We start from the raw sequence: 16,565 nt of genomic DNA, 5'->3' as shown, positions 1-16,565 counted from the left end.
CTCACCAATATTTGTCAGACTACTGAGTGAATTAATGAGTGAATCGACACTTCATCTGGCCCCCCACTCAGTGTAGGTCTATCTTCCTGCGACAGGTGTCCCCAGAATTAATACAGCCTGACTTGTTAATTGAGACTCTAGTCGGAGCATTACACACAGGGTCCAAACAATAGCAAAATTCTGGACCACAAATATGTTTAATTCCCCAGGTAACTACCCCCACCCGTTTCCTTCAATGCAACAAGCCAGTGCCTCATTTCCAAACAAAAATCCAAGCCCAGCCCCACGTCCAGAAGCCTGGCCTCTGGCTCCCTTTTGCTTGTGCGGGGCCCACGACAGGCCTTTGTAAATGCCCTGGCTGCTGAATATTTGATGAGCACCATCTGGCTGAATGACAGAGCCATCCCAGCTATCTACAGACAGACGCAGCCCTCCAGCCCCCATCACGTTGTCAGCTCGTCTGATGGACAAGTGTTTGCTCCGCTCTCACCTTCATGAACAAGCAGCCAGCACAGCTGGCATACACGATCACACCTTTCCAATAAGCTGGCCATGGAATGAGCCTGGCGGCAAAGAGATGATTAATCCTCACCTACTGCACAGTCCTCAAGGAAGAAATTGAGAATCAGAGGAAAAGCAGAGCGGTACGGCACCTGGGGCTGGAAGACCTGGTCCTGCGGCTACAGTGCCCATCGCTGTGCTCTCCAGACCCAGCCTGGCCATTAGCCCTTCCTCCACTCGCCTCTGCATCTCCATTGAGATGAAGCAGTGATGGATCTCTGTGGCCTCGGGGTGGCTGGGTCTCTCTGGGGAGGTGAAGCAGGAACTTACAGGTTAACCACTGCCTGGGGGTCACTCAGGGCCCATCTCAAGGATGCTGGGGGGTCAGCAGTGGATTTGATGGGATTGTGTTGAGTAAACAAACAGGACTCATCTTCAGGAGCCTGTGTGTTGCTGTAAAACATGTATTTTCTGTGCTCTCTCCTTTTCCCTGCAGGGCCACTGCTGCTGCCTGCCCATGGGACCCCTTCCCCTGGAAGCACATGATCCTGTACTGGAGTATTTTTTCTCTTGGTCAGCAAAACAGGGGTCAGAATTCAGGTTTGACACACTCTTTTGTCCAGGACCCTTTGTCAGAGGCTCTTAGTGACCCGCCCTTAGATGTCTATAAACAACATAATCTATAGAAAGAGATAAAGAAATGGGAATGGTCTTTTAGTTAACTCAGAATAAATGAATAACTTTTAAGCATTCAGAAAAAAAAAAGCCTTGGGATCCTCTTCTCTGCTTAATGCTGAGAGAATATGCTAAATGATGTTTGCAGTGCAATAACCATCCACTTACATTGTCACAAGGCGGCTAGATTATATGCAAAAATCTCTCCACTTATTTTCACTCTGTATTAATTTTATAATGAAACCAGTAGAATGTGGGAAATGCCTTGGTCAGTAACTGAATTATTTATATTAGAAGCTTTCACTTATTGGACCAATTTTTTAAAACGTTAATTTCAGGAATTATTCATGAACCTCTGTGTGTTTCTCAGCTTCCTTTTCTGTAAAACATAAATAGTATGGATTCCTATCTCATGGGGTGTTGAGAGGACTCAATGAGGTATAGAAAGCTTGGAAGAGCCGCCTGGCAGACACAAGCCTTGCATGTGTTACCTAGTGGTTCTTTCAATTAGTAATTAGCACTGCTTGAAAGTTAAATGTAAGTCTTCATCTGAAAGGGTTCTTTTGTATGAATCTATAAGAGTCGGACACGACTGAGTGACTTCACTTTCACTTTTCACTTTCATGCATTGGAGAAGGAAATGGCAACCCACTCCAGTGTTCTTGCCTGGTGAATCCCAGGGACAGAGGAGCCTGGTGAGCTGCTGTCTATGGGGCTGCACAGAGTCGGACACGACTGAAGCAGCGGCAGCATGCAAACATACATGGGTCTGTTTAAGAGAAATAGTTATATGCAAAGCAAAGCTTAGACTCTAACAAGACAATCCATCAAAAATTAGTCTCATCCAGACTGTGAAGTAAATCAGCTTCAAAACTGAAGTAAATGTACTCCAGATATACACAGAAGCAAATCGAATCAGCTGAATCCTTTCAAAGGGAAGATACATTTTTCAAGTAAAAGGGATGACCTCCTCCTCTGAGCCCTTTAACCATTTATTCAGCACAAGCACGGGATGCGGTATCCATGAACTTGACTCCATGGCAGATGACTTAGTGTTCTGTCTAGGACTAGCATGTGGACTCAGCATGGGGGGATAAACCAGGACCCTGGGAACTGAAGGAACCTGCTGCCCAGGACCCGTGTTGTTAATGTACGTCCTGTGCTATTTCTAAGTGTTCAAATGCCCAGGACAGTGCTGGTACAGGGCACCAGTGTATGTCCATCAAGTGAATAAACAAAAGAAGAGTCATTTCCAGCTTGAATCAGCAAACTGACATCCAATTCAGCACCCCCGACCCCCGACCTTGTCATGATGAACAGCACCTAAATCACAGGTAAGCTCACACTGCAGATTTGGTTGATCACAGCCAAATAAAGTGCAAAGTTCAGGACTTCTGAAAATGACTCATATAATAATATGACCCCGTGTTTCCTGAGATGAGAATTATATGTGTTGTCTGAAAGTTCTATGTCACTGAATGCTGTTTGCCAAATTCAAAATAACCACTCCCAAAAAAGAACAGATAAAATAACCTAAAAGTCTTACCATTAATTTACTCAAAAATTCAAGAAGAAAGCATCTCATCATTTTGGTAGCATTCTGTTTTGTTGAGCTGATATTGATAATAAAGCACTTACCCCCAAATAATTTGCTCAATGAAATATTTCCTTGCCTTTTGCTTTATGATGACATAATAAACCACAGTAATCATAAGCTTAATGGTATAAAGAGTAACAGTGTTTTTAACAAAAACCAGATGCCAGCAGTTTAAAATATCTGCTACTATTTCCTCTCTGACATCTAAACACAGCTTTACAAGTTACAGACTGCTCTACTGCTTCACGTCAGCAAATGCAGCATCATTTTTCTTTTCTCAGGAGCCTTCAGTGATTCTGGTAAAGTGTTTCCTGGGTCAGAACATGAGGGTGAGGCCTTCCGGTGATTACACGTGCGCGCGCACACGCGTGCGTGCACACACACACACACACACACACACACACTATCCTATGATGATTACAATTTCCTCTTAAACTTGGACCCTGTTCAGAGCTGAAGAGAATAAAATATTTTTCCCTATTATCTTTGAATAACTTTGTCAACAGTTTACAAAAATGACCTGACCTGCTAAATTGCTCACCTTTGTCCTCAAAGTATAATGAAGCCTCTCCTTGACCTCCCTCTTCTAACTCTATCCTCCTCCCAAATGTTGAAAGAGATCTAAATTATGAGAAAAAGACCTTCTTAATGACTTTTGAGTCATTGTAAACATAGGCAAACACAGCGGGGAAATTGCTACCTTGCTCAAAATAACTCAGAAAAATTATGTAGAAAAAAGAAGATACTTTAGAAACCCACCCCTTTAACAAAAGGAGAAAATCTCCACAAAAACCACATGTTGAAAAATATTTGGAAGCCATATCCTGTAAGTTTGGTCCTTTTGGTTTCCTTCGGCAACCTGACCACCTCAGCCAGGTCTGGATCCTCATGTGAGCTTCACCTGCTTCAGAAGGACCTGGCTTCTGTGACTGAACAGGGAGACCTAGGAAGACCCACCCAGGTACCCAATACCCTTCCGTCCCCCTCCACCCCCCAGGGCTCTGTACCCACCTATGAGTCCTTCAGTCTCAGAGAAGGCTTCCAGTGAGTGAGGGTCCCTGAACCAAACAACATTTTTGCTGTTAGAAATAATTACCCACCATAGACGACCCATATCTCTGGTCCTTCAGCTTGTGTGTGTGTGTGTGTGTGTGTGAGAGAGAGACAGAGAGACACAACATTTTACCTGTGAACTGATTAGATGATGATGCTTCTAAGATATCTTCGCTGCAGGTCAATGGCTAGTATTGCCCCAAAAGCACTGTAGTCTTGACATTTAGAGAACTCCTTCTCAAACATCCCCCAATAAATAAATGACTCTCCCCGCCAAAAAAGAAAAGAATGGAGAAGGCCCTCTTACCCACCCCAGCCCACAGGAGGGCATGAGAACTAAGACAAGATGCTGGCAGGACTGAGCAAGGAGACAGAAGTGATTTACAGCAAAGTCCACATCCCACACCAGATTGTGGCTCTCACCCCAGACCCCGGACACTTTACTGATAAAGTGAGAGCTGTCCTTGCATACAAGGATGTAAAACTCTCTGTTTTACATCAACTGAAACCAACTGAAAAGGATTCGGGACTCTGAACATCTACAGAACCAAAATCTAAGAAAGTATGATCAGGTGTGTGGAACCTGATGGTGAATCCCAGCCTTATGGGGGAAGTGCTCCCTGACTGGTGGAAAGGCTGGTGAGGTGGGACAGGAACTGGTCAGGAGTCTAGACTGTCCTAAAAGTGACTGAGTTTCACCAATCTCCATGGCAGGAGCAGAGTGCAGTCACACCATCCCCTCACCATGCAGGTTCCTAGTTGGTTAAGTGGATTGATAACCCAGTGGGTTTTTTCATTCCAGAATGGAGGGAGGTTCATGCCATTTCAATCAATCATTTTTTGCCATTTCAATCAATCATTTTTCCATCCACTAATTAAACAAGGTTGTGTATAGGGAGCACTCACCGCAGCTCCTGACACATAGGAAACTGACCCCTCTTAGCACCCTGTCCCTAGGCCTCTGAAGACACTCCACCTGACTCTCTGGTCTGGGCCAAGTGGGCGCGGCCAGATGGCTGTGGTCAAGATTTCAGGGAGATTGAGCTAATCAGTACCTCCTTCAGGATGCTGCTTCCTGGTTCCCCATCTCACTTTGCCTGATGTTTTAGTCTCATACATCCACACATCCACATGAACCCATCTCAGAAAGATGTTCCATTTTTTGTCACTCATGTATATCATCCACGGTGCTCTCATTCCAATAAATCTTACACCTCCTCGTTGATCATGAGGCATGACCTTCAGACACTGTTTTATACTCTGGGTTTTATCTGTTGTTTCTTTTCTAAAATTGACGTAACTAATTCATCACCAGTTTTTTCCCCATCAAAGTTGACTCCAAATACTATCACATCAGACCCACGTTAAAAGGACAGTGACCTGCCACCATGGAGCCTGCATGTGTGCATGGTAAGTCACTTCGGTTGTGTGCAACTCTTTGTGTCCCTGTGGGCTATAGCCCGCCAGGCTCCTCAGTCTGTGGGATTTCTCAGGCAAGCATACTGGAGTGGGTTGCCATGCCCTCCTCCAGGGGATCTTCCCCACCCAGGGACTGAACCCATGTCTCCTGCATTGGCAGGCAGATTCTTTACTACTGAGCCACCTGGGAAGCCCACCATTGAACCTACTTAAGGCAAAGTCCAAAGGAGACTGCAGAGGATTAATCTGAGATACGTATAAAGAAATGACAACCTCACTGGAATAAGTCCGTGGCTTCCAAAGACAGCTTCTTTGACAAAACTACCCTTCAATAAAACACACAAGAGCCAGCATGCTTGGGAGACCATGCCAGTGAAGAACCATGCTTTCTTCTCATTCTTATCCTCCACAAACCCAAACATAGTGTTTTGTGAAGGGAAGTCTTTCAATTAACATTTGTTGAAAGAAATAAATAATCATTCTAAGATGTATTTTCTATATAATATCCACATATGTCATCAATCTGCACTGAAGCAAATTAAAATATCTCCCCTCAACAAACCCATATCATCTCTTCAGTCCCTTGTGCCCAGGGCCTGGTAACCTATCAGCCAACAAGTATTTATTCAGTGATTAGGCTTCCCTCTGTGCTTGCAATACTGAGAACAGTGTTCTGTCCTGGGCACGGTCAGACAACACAGGGGTTAAGAGCATGACCACCTACATGGTACCCGTGTGTCTTGGGCTTGTTAACAAGAAAGCCTGTATATAACACAATTCTTAGCTGATATTTACAGAGCACTAGGAAAAATCTTGAGGTTAGGACTAGCTATGAGATTGAGATTTCTAAATCTAGCTCACTCTGACATTCAAAGGAATAATATTATCCTTCAAAATAATAGTCATGTTATCATTAGTCAGTGTGTGCTGAGTATACACAGTATACGAACTTTCACATTCATACATTTCACCACTTATGTTCCATCCATCCAAACGAAATACCAATTGTTCCACCAAAATGGGGATATGCATTATGCATAGGCATAGGGAACTTAATACATACATGTCTAGTTACAGAACTCAATATCTCATCAACTTGGAATATTTGGGCCACCTGAAGTTAACTACATATTAATTCCTATTTAATGGAGTGAAGTCTCAATTTAAATGCAAAGCCCACTGATAAGCAAACAGCAAGTGAAGATTTCCTGACCTTCCTTCAGTATCTTAGGCTTCAATAAAATCCCTAAAGTTGTAAGGAAAGCATACAACATTCTGATCTCTTCAATTACTCATAATCCCCTGCTGCTGCTGCTGCTGCTAAGTCGCTTCAGTAGTGTCCGACTCTGTGCGACCCCATAGACGGCAGCCCACCAGGCTCCTCTGTCCCTGGGATTCTCCAGGCAAGAGCACTGGAGTGGGTTAATACCCAGTAAATCTAAAGTAGCAAACTCCCAGGACCTATTACCCCGCCCTGAGCTTCTGTCCCCAGAGGAGAGACAGGTGTGAGTGATCAACTGTCCTGCGACGTTGGCTCTCGTGGAGGTCCAGGGAAGCAGAGGCTTAGGGCTGGGTTCCTAGATACCAAGAACTCTAGACTCTGGAAACAAATGCACTGATTCATTCATTCTGTAAATATTGACAGACAGATGGCTAGATACCAGGCACTGTCCCTGGTCCTGGAAACACAGTCATGAACAAAAGAGCAAAACCCTTGCCATCTTCGAGGTGGTGCATAAGGAGGGACTCCATAAATAACTGCACTAAAGTGGGCTCTGGCTCAGCCTCTGGGGTGACCTGAGTGGACGGGGGAAAAGGAGACTGTCAGAGGAGCCAAGAGTTTGGAGGGTGGATATTCCCAGCCCAGGGAGACAGGCTTTGCTGAGACCACCCTGAGCCTGAACTACACTGACATCTGACTCCTGCTGAGAAATCCAAGGAGAAAGGAGAAGCAATTTACACACTGACTTACTAAGGGTTCCCATCCTCTGAGCCCTGACTGTGCACACCCAACTGTCTCTGTATGTGCGGGTATGTGTGCATGTGGGGGCATGTGCATGTGTGTGCAAATGTTTGTGTGTGTGCATGCACATGTGTGTGTATATATGTGGGGGATGTGTGTGCGCATATGTGGGTGTATATACATATATATGTATATGCAGGTGTGTGCATGCGCCTGTGTGTGCGTCCATGTGGCAGAGGCCCTGTATGGCAGGCAGAGTAGATGCCCTAGAGTTCTCTCCCAGATGACACTGGACCTTCCTACCCATTTGTGAGAAATGTGTGTGAACAGGAGCTTGAAAGGCCAAATGTATGTGACCCGGAGACCCTGCAAAGCTGCAGGGCACCACCCCTCCAGGTCCACCAGGTCCACCACCATCTGTGTGGATGCCACACAGGCATCTTCCTGGACCATGTGGTTTGAACCCTGGACTGTGGCCCCACCAGAAACACCTGGCCTAGGTGCCTCCAATCACAGACGTAGAACCGCCAGACTGCGAGTCCTATGACCAGACTGTGAGTCATAATAGACCACGTGGGGCCTCCCTCCCTCCGGTCCCCGTGCGATTCCAGACACAGCAAATAGATAAGGTCATGAGTCTTGGCCATGCCCCTCAGCGCTGAAACACAGGAAGGACATGAGGACAGGACACACAACCCCAAGTCCTGTCCCCAGGTACCAGCTGGAAAGATGCCTGCGGGCTCCCTCTGAGCTGCTAGTCCCCTGGCCCCGGGTGGGTGGGGTGTGTGTCTGGGGGGTGGGGGTGGCGGGTAGGCAGACATCTGTGCACACGATGCTGTCTGTGTTCTGACATGCAACACTCTGGGTATTCAGACATTTCTTTCCACACACAGAAGCTGCTCTGCATATCTGATCTCATGCTTCACCTACGTGTTTCCTGACCGAATCACCCCCTCTGTGCTCAGGCAGAGATGAGGGCCATGTCACACACACCCACCCCGACAAAAGGGGCTGGGTCACTTGGGAAGAAGCAAAGCCAGGTGTCATCACGAAGTGTGACAAGGAAACCCTGTGACCTGGTTCCAGATAAAACTGGGGACACCCTGACAGAAAAGCAGATCATTTAATTGAGGACAAACAGGTACTCATTTCTAAAGCACTTAATTCTAGAGGTGAAACCTTTCTTTAATACATGAGCTCCCAGCCATGAGGTAGGAGTTGCCTGTGTGTTATCATTCTGATTCCAAGGCCAGAAGCTATGATATTTAAATGTCTTTGTTTATTTTGGACTCTAGGAAGGAGACTGGGGTGGGTGGGGTCCTGTAAACAACATATTTTTGGTCTGATAAGGATTTATATAGACTCACATTTCTCTAGCCCTTCTTCACTGTGTGTATTAAGATTTAAGTGAATTAGAAGAGCTATTATTTAAATTCTTCCTAAGGCAGGAAAACCAACAGAGCATCTGCAGTCCTAACCATCAGGATGAACAATCAATTTAACAGTTGAGGGGAGAACGGGAAAGACAGAGTCATGATTTACTGCTCTGTTTACACCACGACTTTACTGCTTTTCCTGAGAAGTCAGCACTGTGAGCTGGTACCACGGAGCCACAGCCATTCCCACGTCAAGCCTGACTTCCTGTCTTTTGCTGTAAACACACTGCCATCATTCTCATCTAAGATGTGGGGCACAGTCCTGATTTCTTGTAATGGCATCATTTCAAAAACCAATTAATTCGATTAACTCAGTGCAGTTTAATTTCTCTCTTTGTGTAAGAACTTCAAACCAGACCAGCTTCCTCATTGGAGCCTCAGGAAACAGTCACTATTTCTCTGTACACCTTCAGGTTCCTGGAGAGCAATGGGGAAGGAGCTACAGGTTTGCAATCACCCACTTGAAAGCCTAGAACTAGAATCCATGTTTTTCTGTACCTGACTGAGGCACATGTGTCAGATCCCAGCTGACACGCGAAGCAGCCACGACTGCCAGCTTCCTCCCCAAGCCTCCAGCTCTTGTCCTAGCTGCACGTCCCACTGCCTACTCCCAGCACAGAGAACTTGCAGATCTGCTTCATTTTCATGACTACACGTTGAGTTCCAGAACCTTCCAGACCCTCTGCAAACCTACAAATGCAGGCCTGCTGGGGAACATGTACGGGAAAACAACTGCGAGTGACAGAAACACGTCATCACCATGTGCCCCAGCTCCCCACTGGAATGGCATCTCTCCCATCTGATAACGACACCCTGGGGACCCCCAGATGTACCCCGCCCTGGAGCAGAGAACAAGGGGCTCTTACCTTGCATGGTGGCTTTAGTTGGTTCCAAGAACAGGGGGATGAACAGGAGTTAGATGAGGTAGACAAAGGAGAGTCCGTTGTACCGGAAGGCGCAGGCTGTGGGGAGAGAAGAGGGCATTAGTGATGGTGATGGTGGCCTCTGGCATCAAGGAGTCTGGTGGCCATGTGGCCCCAGCGCGTCTTCTGTTAGGAAGAAAACACAGCCGCATCCATCTATGCCCATCATCACGTGCAGCATGGTGCGAGTTGGGGAATGACAGTGCACGGTCCCTGCTCCCATCACCTAACCAGGAGGCAGCACCAGCACCCCTGGAAGGAGGCGCGAAATCCATCACAGATGAAAAGTGCTGCAAAGACGCGGGGCAATGGACTGTGAGCACGTGAGGTGTTCAGGGGAGGCTGTGGGTGGAAGGACAGGTGAGACTGAAGGGAAAGATGAGAGGAAAAAAGGCTTTGTCAAAAGCTCTGCGGCCGGGCTCAACCCGTTATCTCAGGCACCTTGTCTGACAAGACAGGCTCCCAGGCTCAAGGCCCCACTCACTTGCTGGTCCGTTGAAGAGATTCACAGGATGGAGAAGCGTGGGGACGAACGTTCATCAGAGAGAATGTGGAGCTGACATAACTAGTCCCTGACCATGAGGAAAAGAAGACATTTCAGACAGATTACTCTGGAGACATGTGCCCAGGACACATGATGTGAGTTCACGTCAGTGTCAGCTCACACCAGCACCGCCCCGCGTGCATTACCTCTTACTCTTACCACCCTCCTTGCACGGATTCTGTTTTTATTCTCTCTACACATGACAAAGCAACAGAAGTAGGAAGCACAGCCAGCTGAGGATGGCGCTTCTGCATCTCCACCAGGAAATCTGGCAGCCTCCACTCCACATCCTCACCTCATCCAAACCTGAGGATGCAGGTTTCCTCACTTATCCCCAGGAAACCACTGGGGGCTCAGGGGGCCAAAACATTCCTTCCACAGGATGCTTGTCACTGTTTTGGTTTGATATAACCTCGTTCTGTAAGGTATCAAATCATTCACACTGAAAATGTGTACACTGAGGACATTCCCAAACACTAACACTGAAGAGGGAGAAATGAGCCCAATCCTGGGTTCTCAGGGCAGAGTCTTTAGTTCCCATTATTTATCACAAAGTCCCAAATGCTTAAGGAGAGGCAGGGACGACCCAGGGGGGTAGTCAGTTGAGTCGCTCAGTTGTGTCCAACTCTTTGCGACCCCATGGACTGTAGCATGCCAGGCTTCCCTGTCCATCACCAACTCCCAGAGCTTGATCAAACTCATGTCCATCGAGTTGGTGATGCCATCCAACCATCTTATCCTCTGTTGTCCCCTTCTCCTCCTACCTTCAATCTTTCCTGCTGCTGCTGCTGCTGCTGCTAAGTCACCCCAGTCGTGTCCGACTCTATGCGTCCCCATAGATGGCAGCCCACCAGGTTCCCCTGTCCCTGGGACTCTCCAGGCAAGAACACTGAGCTGGTTTGCCATTTCCTTCTCCAACGCATGAAAGTGAAAAGTGAAAGTGAAGTCGCTCAGTCATGTCCGACTCTTAGCGACCCCATGGACTGCAGCCCACCAGGCTTCTCTGTCCATGGGATTTTCCAGGCAAGAGTACTGGAGTGGGGTGCCATGGCCTTCTCCCAATCTTTCCTAGCATCAGGGTCTTTTCCTGTGAGCCAGTTCTTCGCATCAGGTGGCCAAAGTATCAGAGCTTCAACTTCAGCATCAGTCCTTCCAACGAATATTTAGGACTGATTTCCTTTAGGATTGACTGGTTGGATCTCCTTGCAGTCCAAGGGACTCTCAAGAGTTTTCCCTAACACAACAGTTCAAAAGTGTCAATTCTCTGGAACTCAGCTTTCTTTATGGTCCAACTCTCACATCCGTACATATGTGATCCCCTGCTCCCATGAATGGGCTGGACCTGGGGCTCCAAGTGACCAGAGACAGTGAAAGTACCAGGATCCCTCTTAGGGGCTTCTATCTTGGGTACCCCTGGTCCCTGAGGGGAGTCAGCCGCTGGGCTGCAAGTTGTCCCAAGGAAAGGGCCCAAAGGAAGGAGCCAAGGTCTCCAGCCAGCAGCCAGCCTGCACCAGCAAAGGAGGAGATAGGTGAGCCTGGAAGAGGGCCTCACAGGCTGCACCCTGACCAACCTTGACTGCACCCTGACTGACTTTGACTGCAGCCCATGAGAGCCTGAGCTGGAGGCGCCAGCTGAACCCCTTCCTGGATTCCCCACTCCTAGAAACTCTGCAGCAGGGTTTGTTGCTTTAAGCTGCTAAATGTTTGGGTAATCTGTATGCAGCAACAGATGACTAATACCCAAACTTTCATTTTAAAAAAATCAAGCCACTTTATGGATTCCTGTCAATGTATGGCAAAACCAATACAATATTGTAATTAGCCTCCAATTAAAATAAATAAACTTATATTAAAAAAAATTAAAAAAAAATCAAGCCACTTCTAAAAATCCACCTTTGTTTATTTTTGTCTGAAATTATCCAGTTTGATTGATGACAGTGGCCTAACTGCTTAATTTTTTGCTTTATTTTATGTGTGATGTTGCCACTCAGGAGTCACCTGAGCTTATGGGCAAAATATGCCTTTGAACTTGTCAGCAAGGCACTCTCAAGCTAGAAAAGCCTCAGCAGGCAAACAGCAATGCTCTTACCCAGTGTGATGTTGTCATGGTCCACGACCTGGAGTCACGGAGCACACCCCGTGCCTTTGTAAAAAGCTATCAGATGCCAGTACCCACACCTCTCAGAGGCCATGCAGGCACCTGGACCCCAGTCCTCTGCCTCAGGGATTTACTGTGGACACTACAAGTTTTTACAACACAGATCAAGGTGTTCTAGGGAAAAAAATTCTTCACTCTAGCTAAAAATGCACTCTTTCCCACTATTTCTACTTGGTTTCAACCATCCAAAATTATATGGAAATTTCCCTCAAAGAATGACACCAGGAATTTTCCCCAAAAGAGACCTTGCCAGGCTTAGAGAGCTCACAATTAGAAATTGCACGATAACAAGTTATCAAGTAAAGAGCATTATCAACATTAGTACAGCCATTTGAACTGTAGACAACAGGACTGGTCTCATTAACAAATTTCATTTTCTAAAGGTAAAAACAGATAGACAGTTCAGGAAAACTCTCTGAGTAGAAGAAAATGTAGATGTGACTTTGGCAACTTAAGAGTTTAATCAGTATACAAAAAGAGAAAATCTCTTGCAAATGTGAAGTTTTTAAGATGGCCACATAACATTTATAAAAAATACTTGTGTTGCAACGCACGTGTACTAGTTTACAATGTATTATACGATCACAAAGAGATTTATGCACACTTTGACTTCCACAATAATTGAAGGTAATAATCTCAGACTATGTTACTAAAAATAAGTGCCCTCAGAGCTGAATTTTTAGCAAAAATGTGTCCTCTCTTCCTCAACACCCTTCAGCAAGGCCAAAGAGGCCCTCACCACAAATGGTCTGCAAGATGACTCAGCTTAAATGTTTAGAAACTCCATGTCAACTAAGTACATTCTAAATATCCTTACAGCCTCAAAATACTTTAAGTTGCTAGACTAGTAGATACACATTATTCAGAATAAGCAACTTCACTACCAAGAGACAAAACAGTGCTGTCAGGTCAGTGATTCTAGAACTTCTTTTTGTGTTTACACTTTCAGTATTTTTCCTTCTGTCCTCTGAAGCCACGGATGGCTTTTAAAAGGATGTCCTCCATTGTGCAAAAGCCTTTAAGTTTAATTAGGTCCCATTTGTTTATTTTTGATTTTATTTCCATTACTCTGGGAGGTGGGTCATAGAGAATCCTGCTATGATTTATGTCAGATAGTGTTTTGCCTATGTTTTCCTCTAGGAGCTTTATAGTTTCTGGTCTTACATTTAGACCTTTAATCCATTTTGAGTTTATTTTTGTGTATGGTGTTAGAAAGTGTTCTAGTTTATATCATTTCGCATCCTCTTACCATCAACCAAGCATTCAAAATCTGACTCAGGTGCAGCCTCAGCCGATATTCGCACCCTGCACTGATCTCTCAGGAGCCCAGACCCAGCTCATGTTTTCTAAGGAGGAAGAGAGGGTGGGTTGGGATAGCAAAGCAGAGAGAGGGTTAACATTTCAGCTTGACAAGGACCATTTCCTTCAGCTTCTACAAAGTTTGCAGTTCAGGAATATGGAACTCTCTAAAGTAGATGTTGTCCTTAAGTGAGCAAAAAAAGAAAAGCATAAACAATCTCTTCTCCACCAAAAATTTTTGTTTTATTCTTTAAGTACTGCATGCCTTTCAGAAGGCTCCACATCAGCCATTCATCAGTGCCTCCAGCAAGAATAGTGCAATTCTTGGGGAAAAAAGAAGCAATTAAAAGTGCTTTCAGACACACAGATACAGAGAACAAACTAGTGGCCCAGCAGGGAAAGGGGTGGGGGTAAAATAGGGGAAGGGGATGAAGAGGAAGAAACTGCTGGGTATAAAATCAGATACAAGGGTGTGATGCACAGCACAGGGAATACATTCAGCATGTGAAATTATCAGATGATATTGGATAGTCTATAAAAATACCGAATACTAAATAAAATACTAAAATACTAAAAAAAAATGTGCCTTACTAATGAGGTGTCAAATAATTGTGATTTTAACTTTAGGATTTCTAGTGTGAATGATTCTAATTTTCTTGACTACCTAAATTAGAAACCTCTAGAGTATGGTGTCTTTAAAAATAGTTTATGACTACACACTTGTAAGCAAATATTTATCTCTTTTCCTCTTTCCCACCTCTACCTCCAGAGAAAAGTGTGTGTGTGTGTGTGTGTGTGTGTGTGTGTGTGTATTTGGGAGAGGAGGCTATTTAGTCATTGAATCTTAAACAATCTCAGTGCATCCAAGCCCCTTTCTAAAACACCTGACCACATCCATACTAAATTTTTAAGCACCTAATTCACACTGGTTCTACATCACCTAATGATAGAAATAAGAGATGTTGAGATAGTTTAAATGTTCCTTTAACAGAATCTAGAATTATTTTCATAAAAATGCTAATAACACTAAGGCATTCAATAAAATAGGTATAAATAAGGGAATATTCCAATGTGATCACAAATTACTTGCCATCCGGTCCTATTTTGAGCCCAGACATGTCAGCACATCTTTTTATGATCATGGTAAATTAGGTTATTTCGAGTCTTTGGAATTATTTTTTAATCTTTAAAACAAGTTTAGATGATGATAGAGATGTCTGGTTTTGAGATTTTGTAATTCTGTATTCTCCATTTTCCAAGCTGATATAATGTCGGGTGGACTTTTTAGCCTCAGATGTAATCATTTCCCTGACTTTCAAAAGTCCAGCTAGAAAGATCCTGCAGAGGTTTAAGCCCAGTAAGCTGGATGCTCTGAGAGCCAGAAAACATCATGGAGACACATATCATGGGCTCGAGGCTGGCTGAAGAGGCTGACGCATCAGCAGAGAAGCCAGGGGTGATGGTTTTCAAATGCGGTTCTGTTTTTGTTGCTCCTTGGAAATGAAGCTGTGAAACATGACTTGGAAAAGCAGCAGGTCTCCCCATATCTTTGCTTCTGCCATCTGTGCTTGAAGGACCCAACTGGCCCCTCCAAGCAGCTCCACACTCCATGAAGGCCCAAAACAGCACTGTCCACAACCACATGCCTGACACAGTGAGCCCACTGGGAGGTCAAACCTCGGGGTCAAAGGCCAGTGTTACCCCACCAGGCAAGCCACCCAGGCCAGCCGAAGTGCAGGTTGACAGCAGGGAGACCTTGGACAGGCCATAAAGGAGGGAATGATGACATTAACTAGGATATTAGCACCACTGTGGTGGCAGTGGAGACAGTGCCTTGGCGCCCAGACCCCTTTGAGGCCTTGGGACAGAGGACTACTGACCATCTCCTTTTTGTGGGAAGAGGTGAGGACATCTAGTTCCCTGGCTACTTCATCCATGAAGAGCAGAGATATGCCAGGATGTTAAATCAATTCTCCAAACGTGGGGGACAGACGGCAGCGGGTTTTCTTATGGGATCGGCTTTGTGGATGACAGTTTTCCCACACTCGAGTCAGTATGTCACAGATTGAAATATAAAAGGGAGGTCCATTGTGAAATAATGGGGAAACTGTGAGACCTTTACATGTCACACGAAACTTGTCCTTGGTTTCCAGACTCCTGGGGAAGTGGGGGTACTATGATGGGAAATTTGATGAGCAAGCCTTATGTCCTAGGCAAGCTAAATAATCTAAATGGGAAAAGAATCTGAAAAAGAATAGATACATGTATATGTATAACTGAATCACTGTGCTGTACACCTGAAACTAACACAGCATTGTAAATCAACTCAGTTCAGTTCAGTCACTCAGTCATGTCCGACTCTTTGCGACCTCATGAACCACGGCATGCCAGGCTTCCTGTCCATCACCAACTCCCAGAGCTTGATCAAACTCGTGTCCATGGAGTCAGTGATGCCATCCAACCATCTCATCCTCCGTCATCCCCTTCCCCTCCTGCCTTCAATCATTTCCAGCATCAGGGTCTTTTCTAGTGTGTCAGTACTTCACATCACGTGGCCAAAGTACTGGAGCTTCAGCTTCACCATCAGTCTTTTCCAATGAATATTCAGGACTGATATCCTTTAGGATTGACTGGTTTGATATCCTTGCACTTCAAGGGACTCTCAGGAGTCCTCTCCAACACCACAGTTCAAAAGCATCAATCTTCAGGGCTCAGCTTTCTTTAGGGTCTAACTCTCACATCCATACATGACAACTGGAAAAACCATAGCTTTGACTATATGGCAAGTAATGCCTCTGTTTTTTAATATGCTGTCTAGTTTGGTCATAGCTTTTCTTCCAAGGAGCAAGCATCTTTTAATTTCATGTCTGCAGCTGCCATCTGCAGTGATTTTAGAGCCCCAGAAAATAAAGTCTGTCACTGTTTTCACTGTTTCCCCATCAATTTGCTGTGAAGTGATGGGACCGGATGCCATGACCTTAGTTATTTGAATGTTGA

At 45.3% G+C, this 16,565-nt stretch overlaps 1 protein-coding gene and 1 long non-coding RNA gene across 3 annotated transcripts in view; both read right to left on the bottom strand.

Annotated features, from left to right (window-relative positions):
- LOC129639966 (spidroin-1-like) overlaps positions 1–16,565 on the bottom strand; it is a 198,485-nt gene that overhangs the window by 23,723 nt on the left and 158,197 nt on the right. The window contains exons 3-4 of the mRNA XM_055565259.1: positions 10,052–10,139; positions 9,511–9,606 (exon numbers count right to left, since the gene is read on the bottom strand). Of these exons, the coding sequence (XP_055421234.1) occupies positions 9,525–9,606; positions 10,052–10,139 (170 nt within the window). The 3' untranslated portion in view covers positions 9,511–9,524. The remainder of the gene's footprint in view (positions 1–9,510; positions 9,607–10,051; positions 10,140–16,565) is intronic.
- The window catches only part of LOC129640425 (uncharacterized), a 34,700-nt gene continuing 31,504 nt past the window's right edge, over positions 13,370–16,565 (bottom strand). Inside the window, exon 4 of one of the 2 annotated variants that reach the window (XR_008708792.1) lies at positions 13,370–13,891. This is a non-coding gene — a long non-coding RNA (uncharacterized LOC129640425). Of the gene's footprint in view, positions 13,892–13,914; positions 15,813–16,565 lie in introns of those variants that run through there. The other variant, XR_008708793.1, reaches the window with a different exon arrangement.

Source organism: Bubalus kerabau, chromosome X, assembly GCF_029407905.1.
Source record: "Bubalus kerabau isolate K-KA32 ecotype Philippines breed swamp buffalo chromosome X, PCC_UOA_SB_1v2, whole genome shotgun sequence".
NCBI lineage: Eukaryota > Metazoa > Chordata > Mammalia > Artiodactyla > Bovidae > Bubalus > Bubalus kerabau.
The sequence above is the reverse complement of the archived record's forward strand: the minus strand, read 5'-3'. Positions and strand labels throughout refer to the sequence as shown.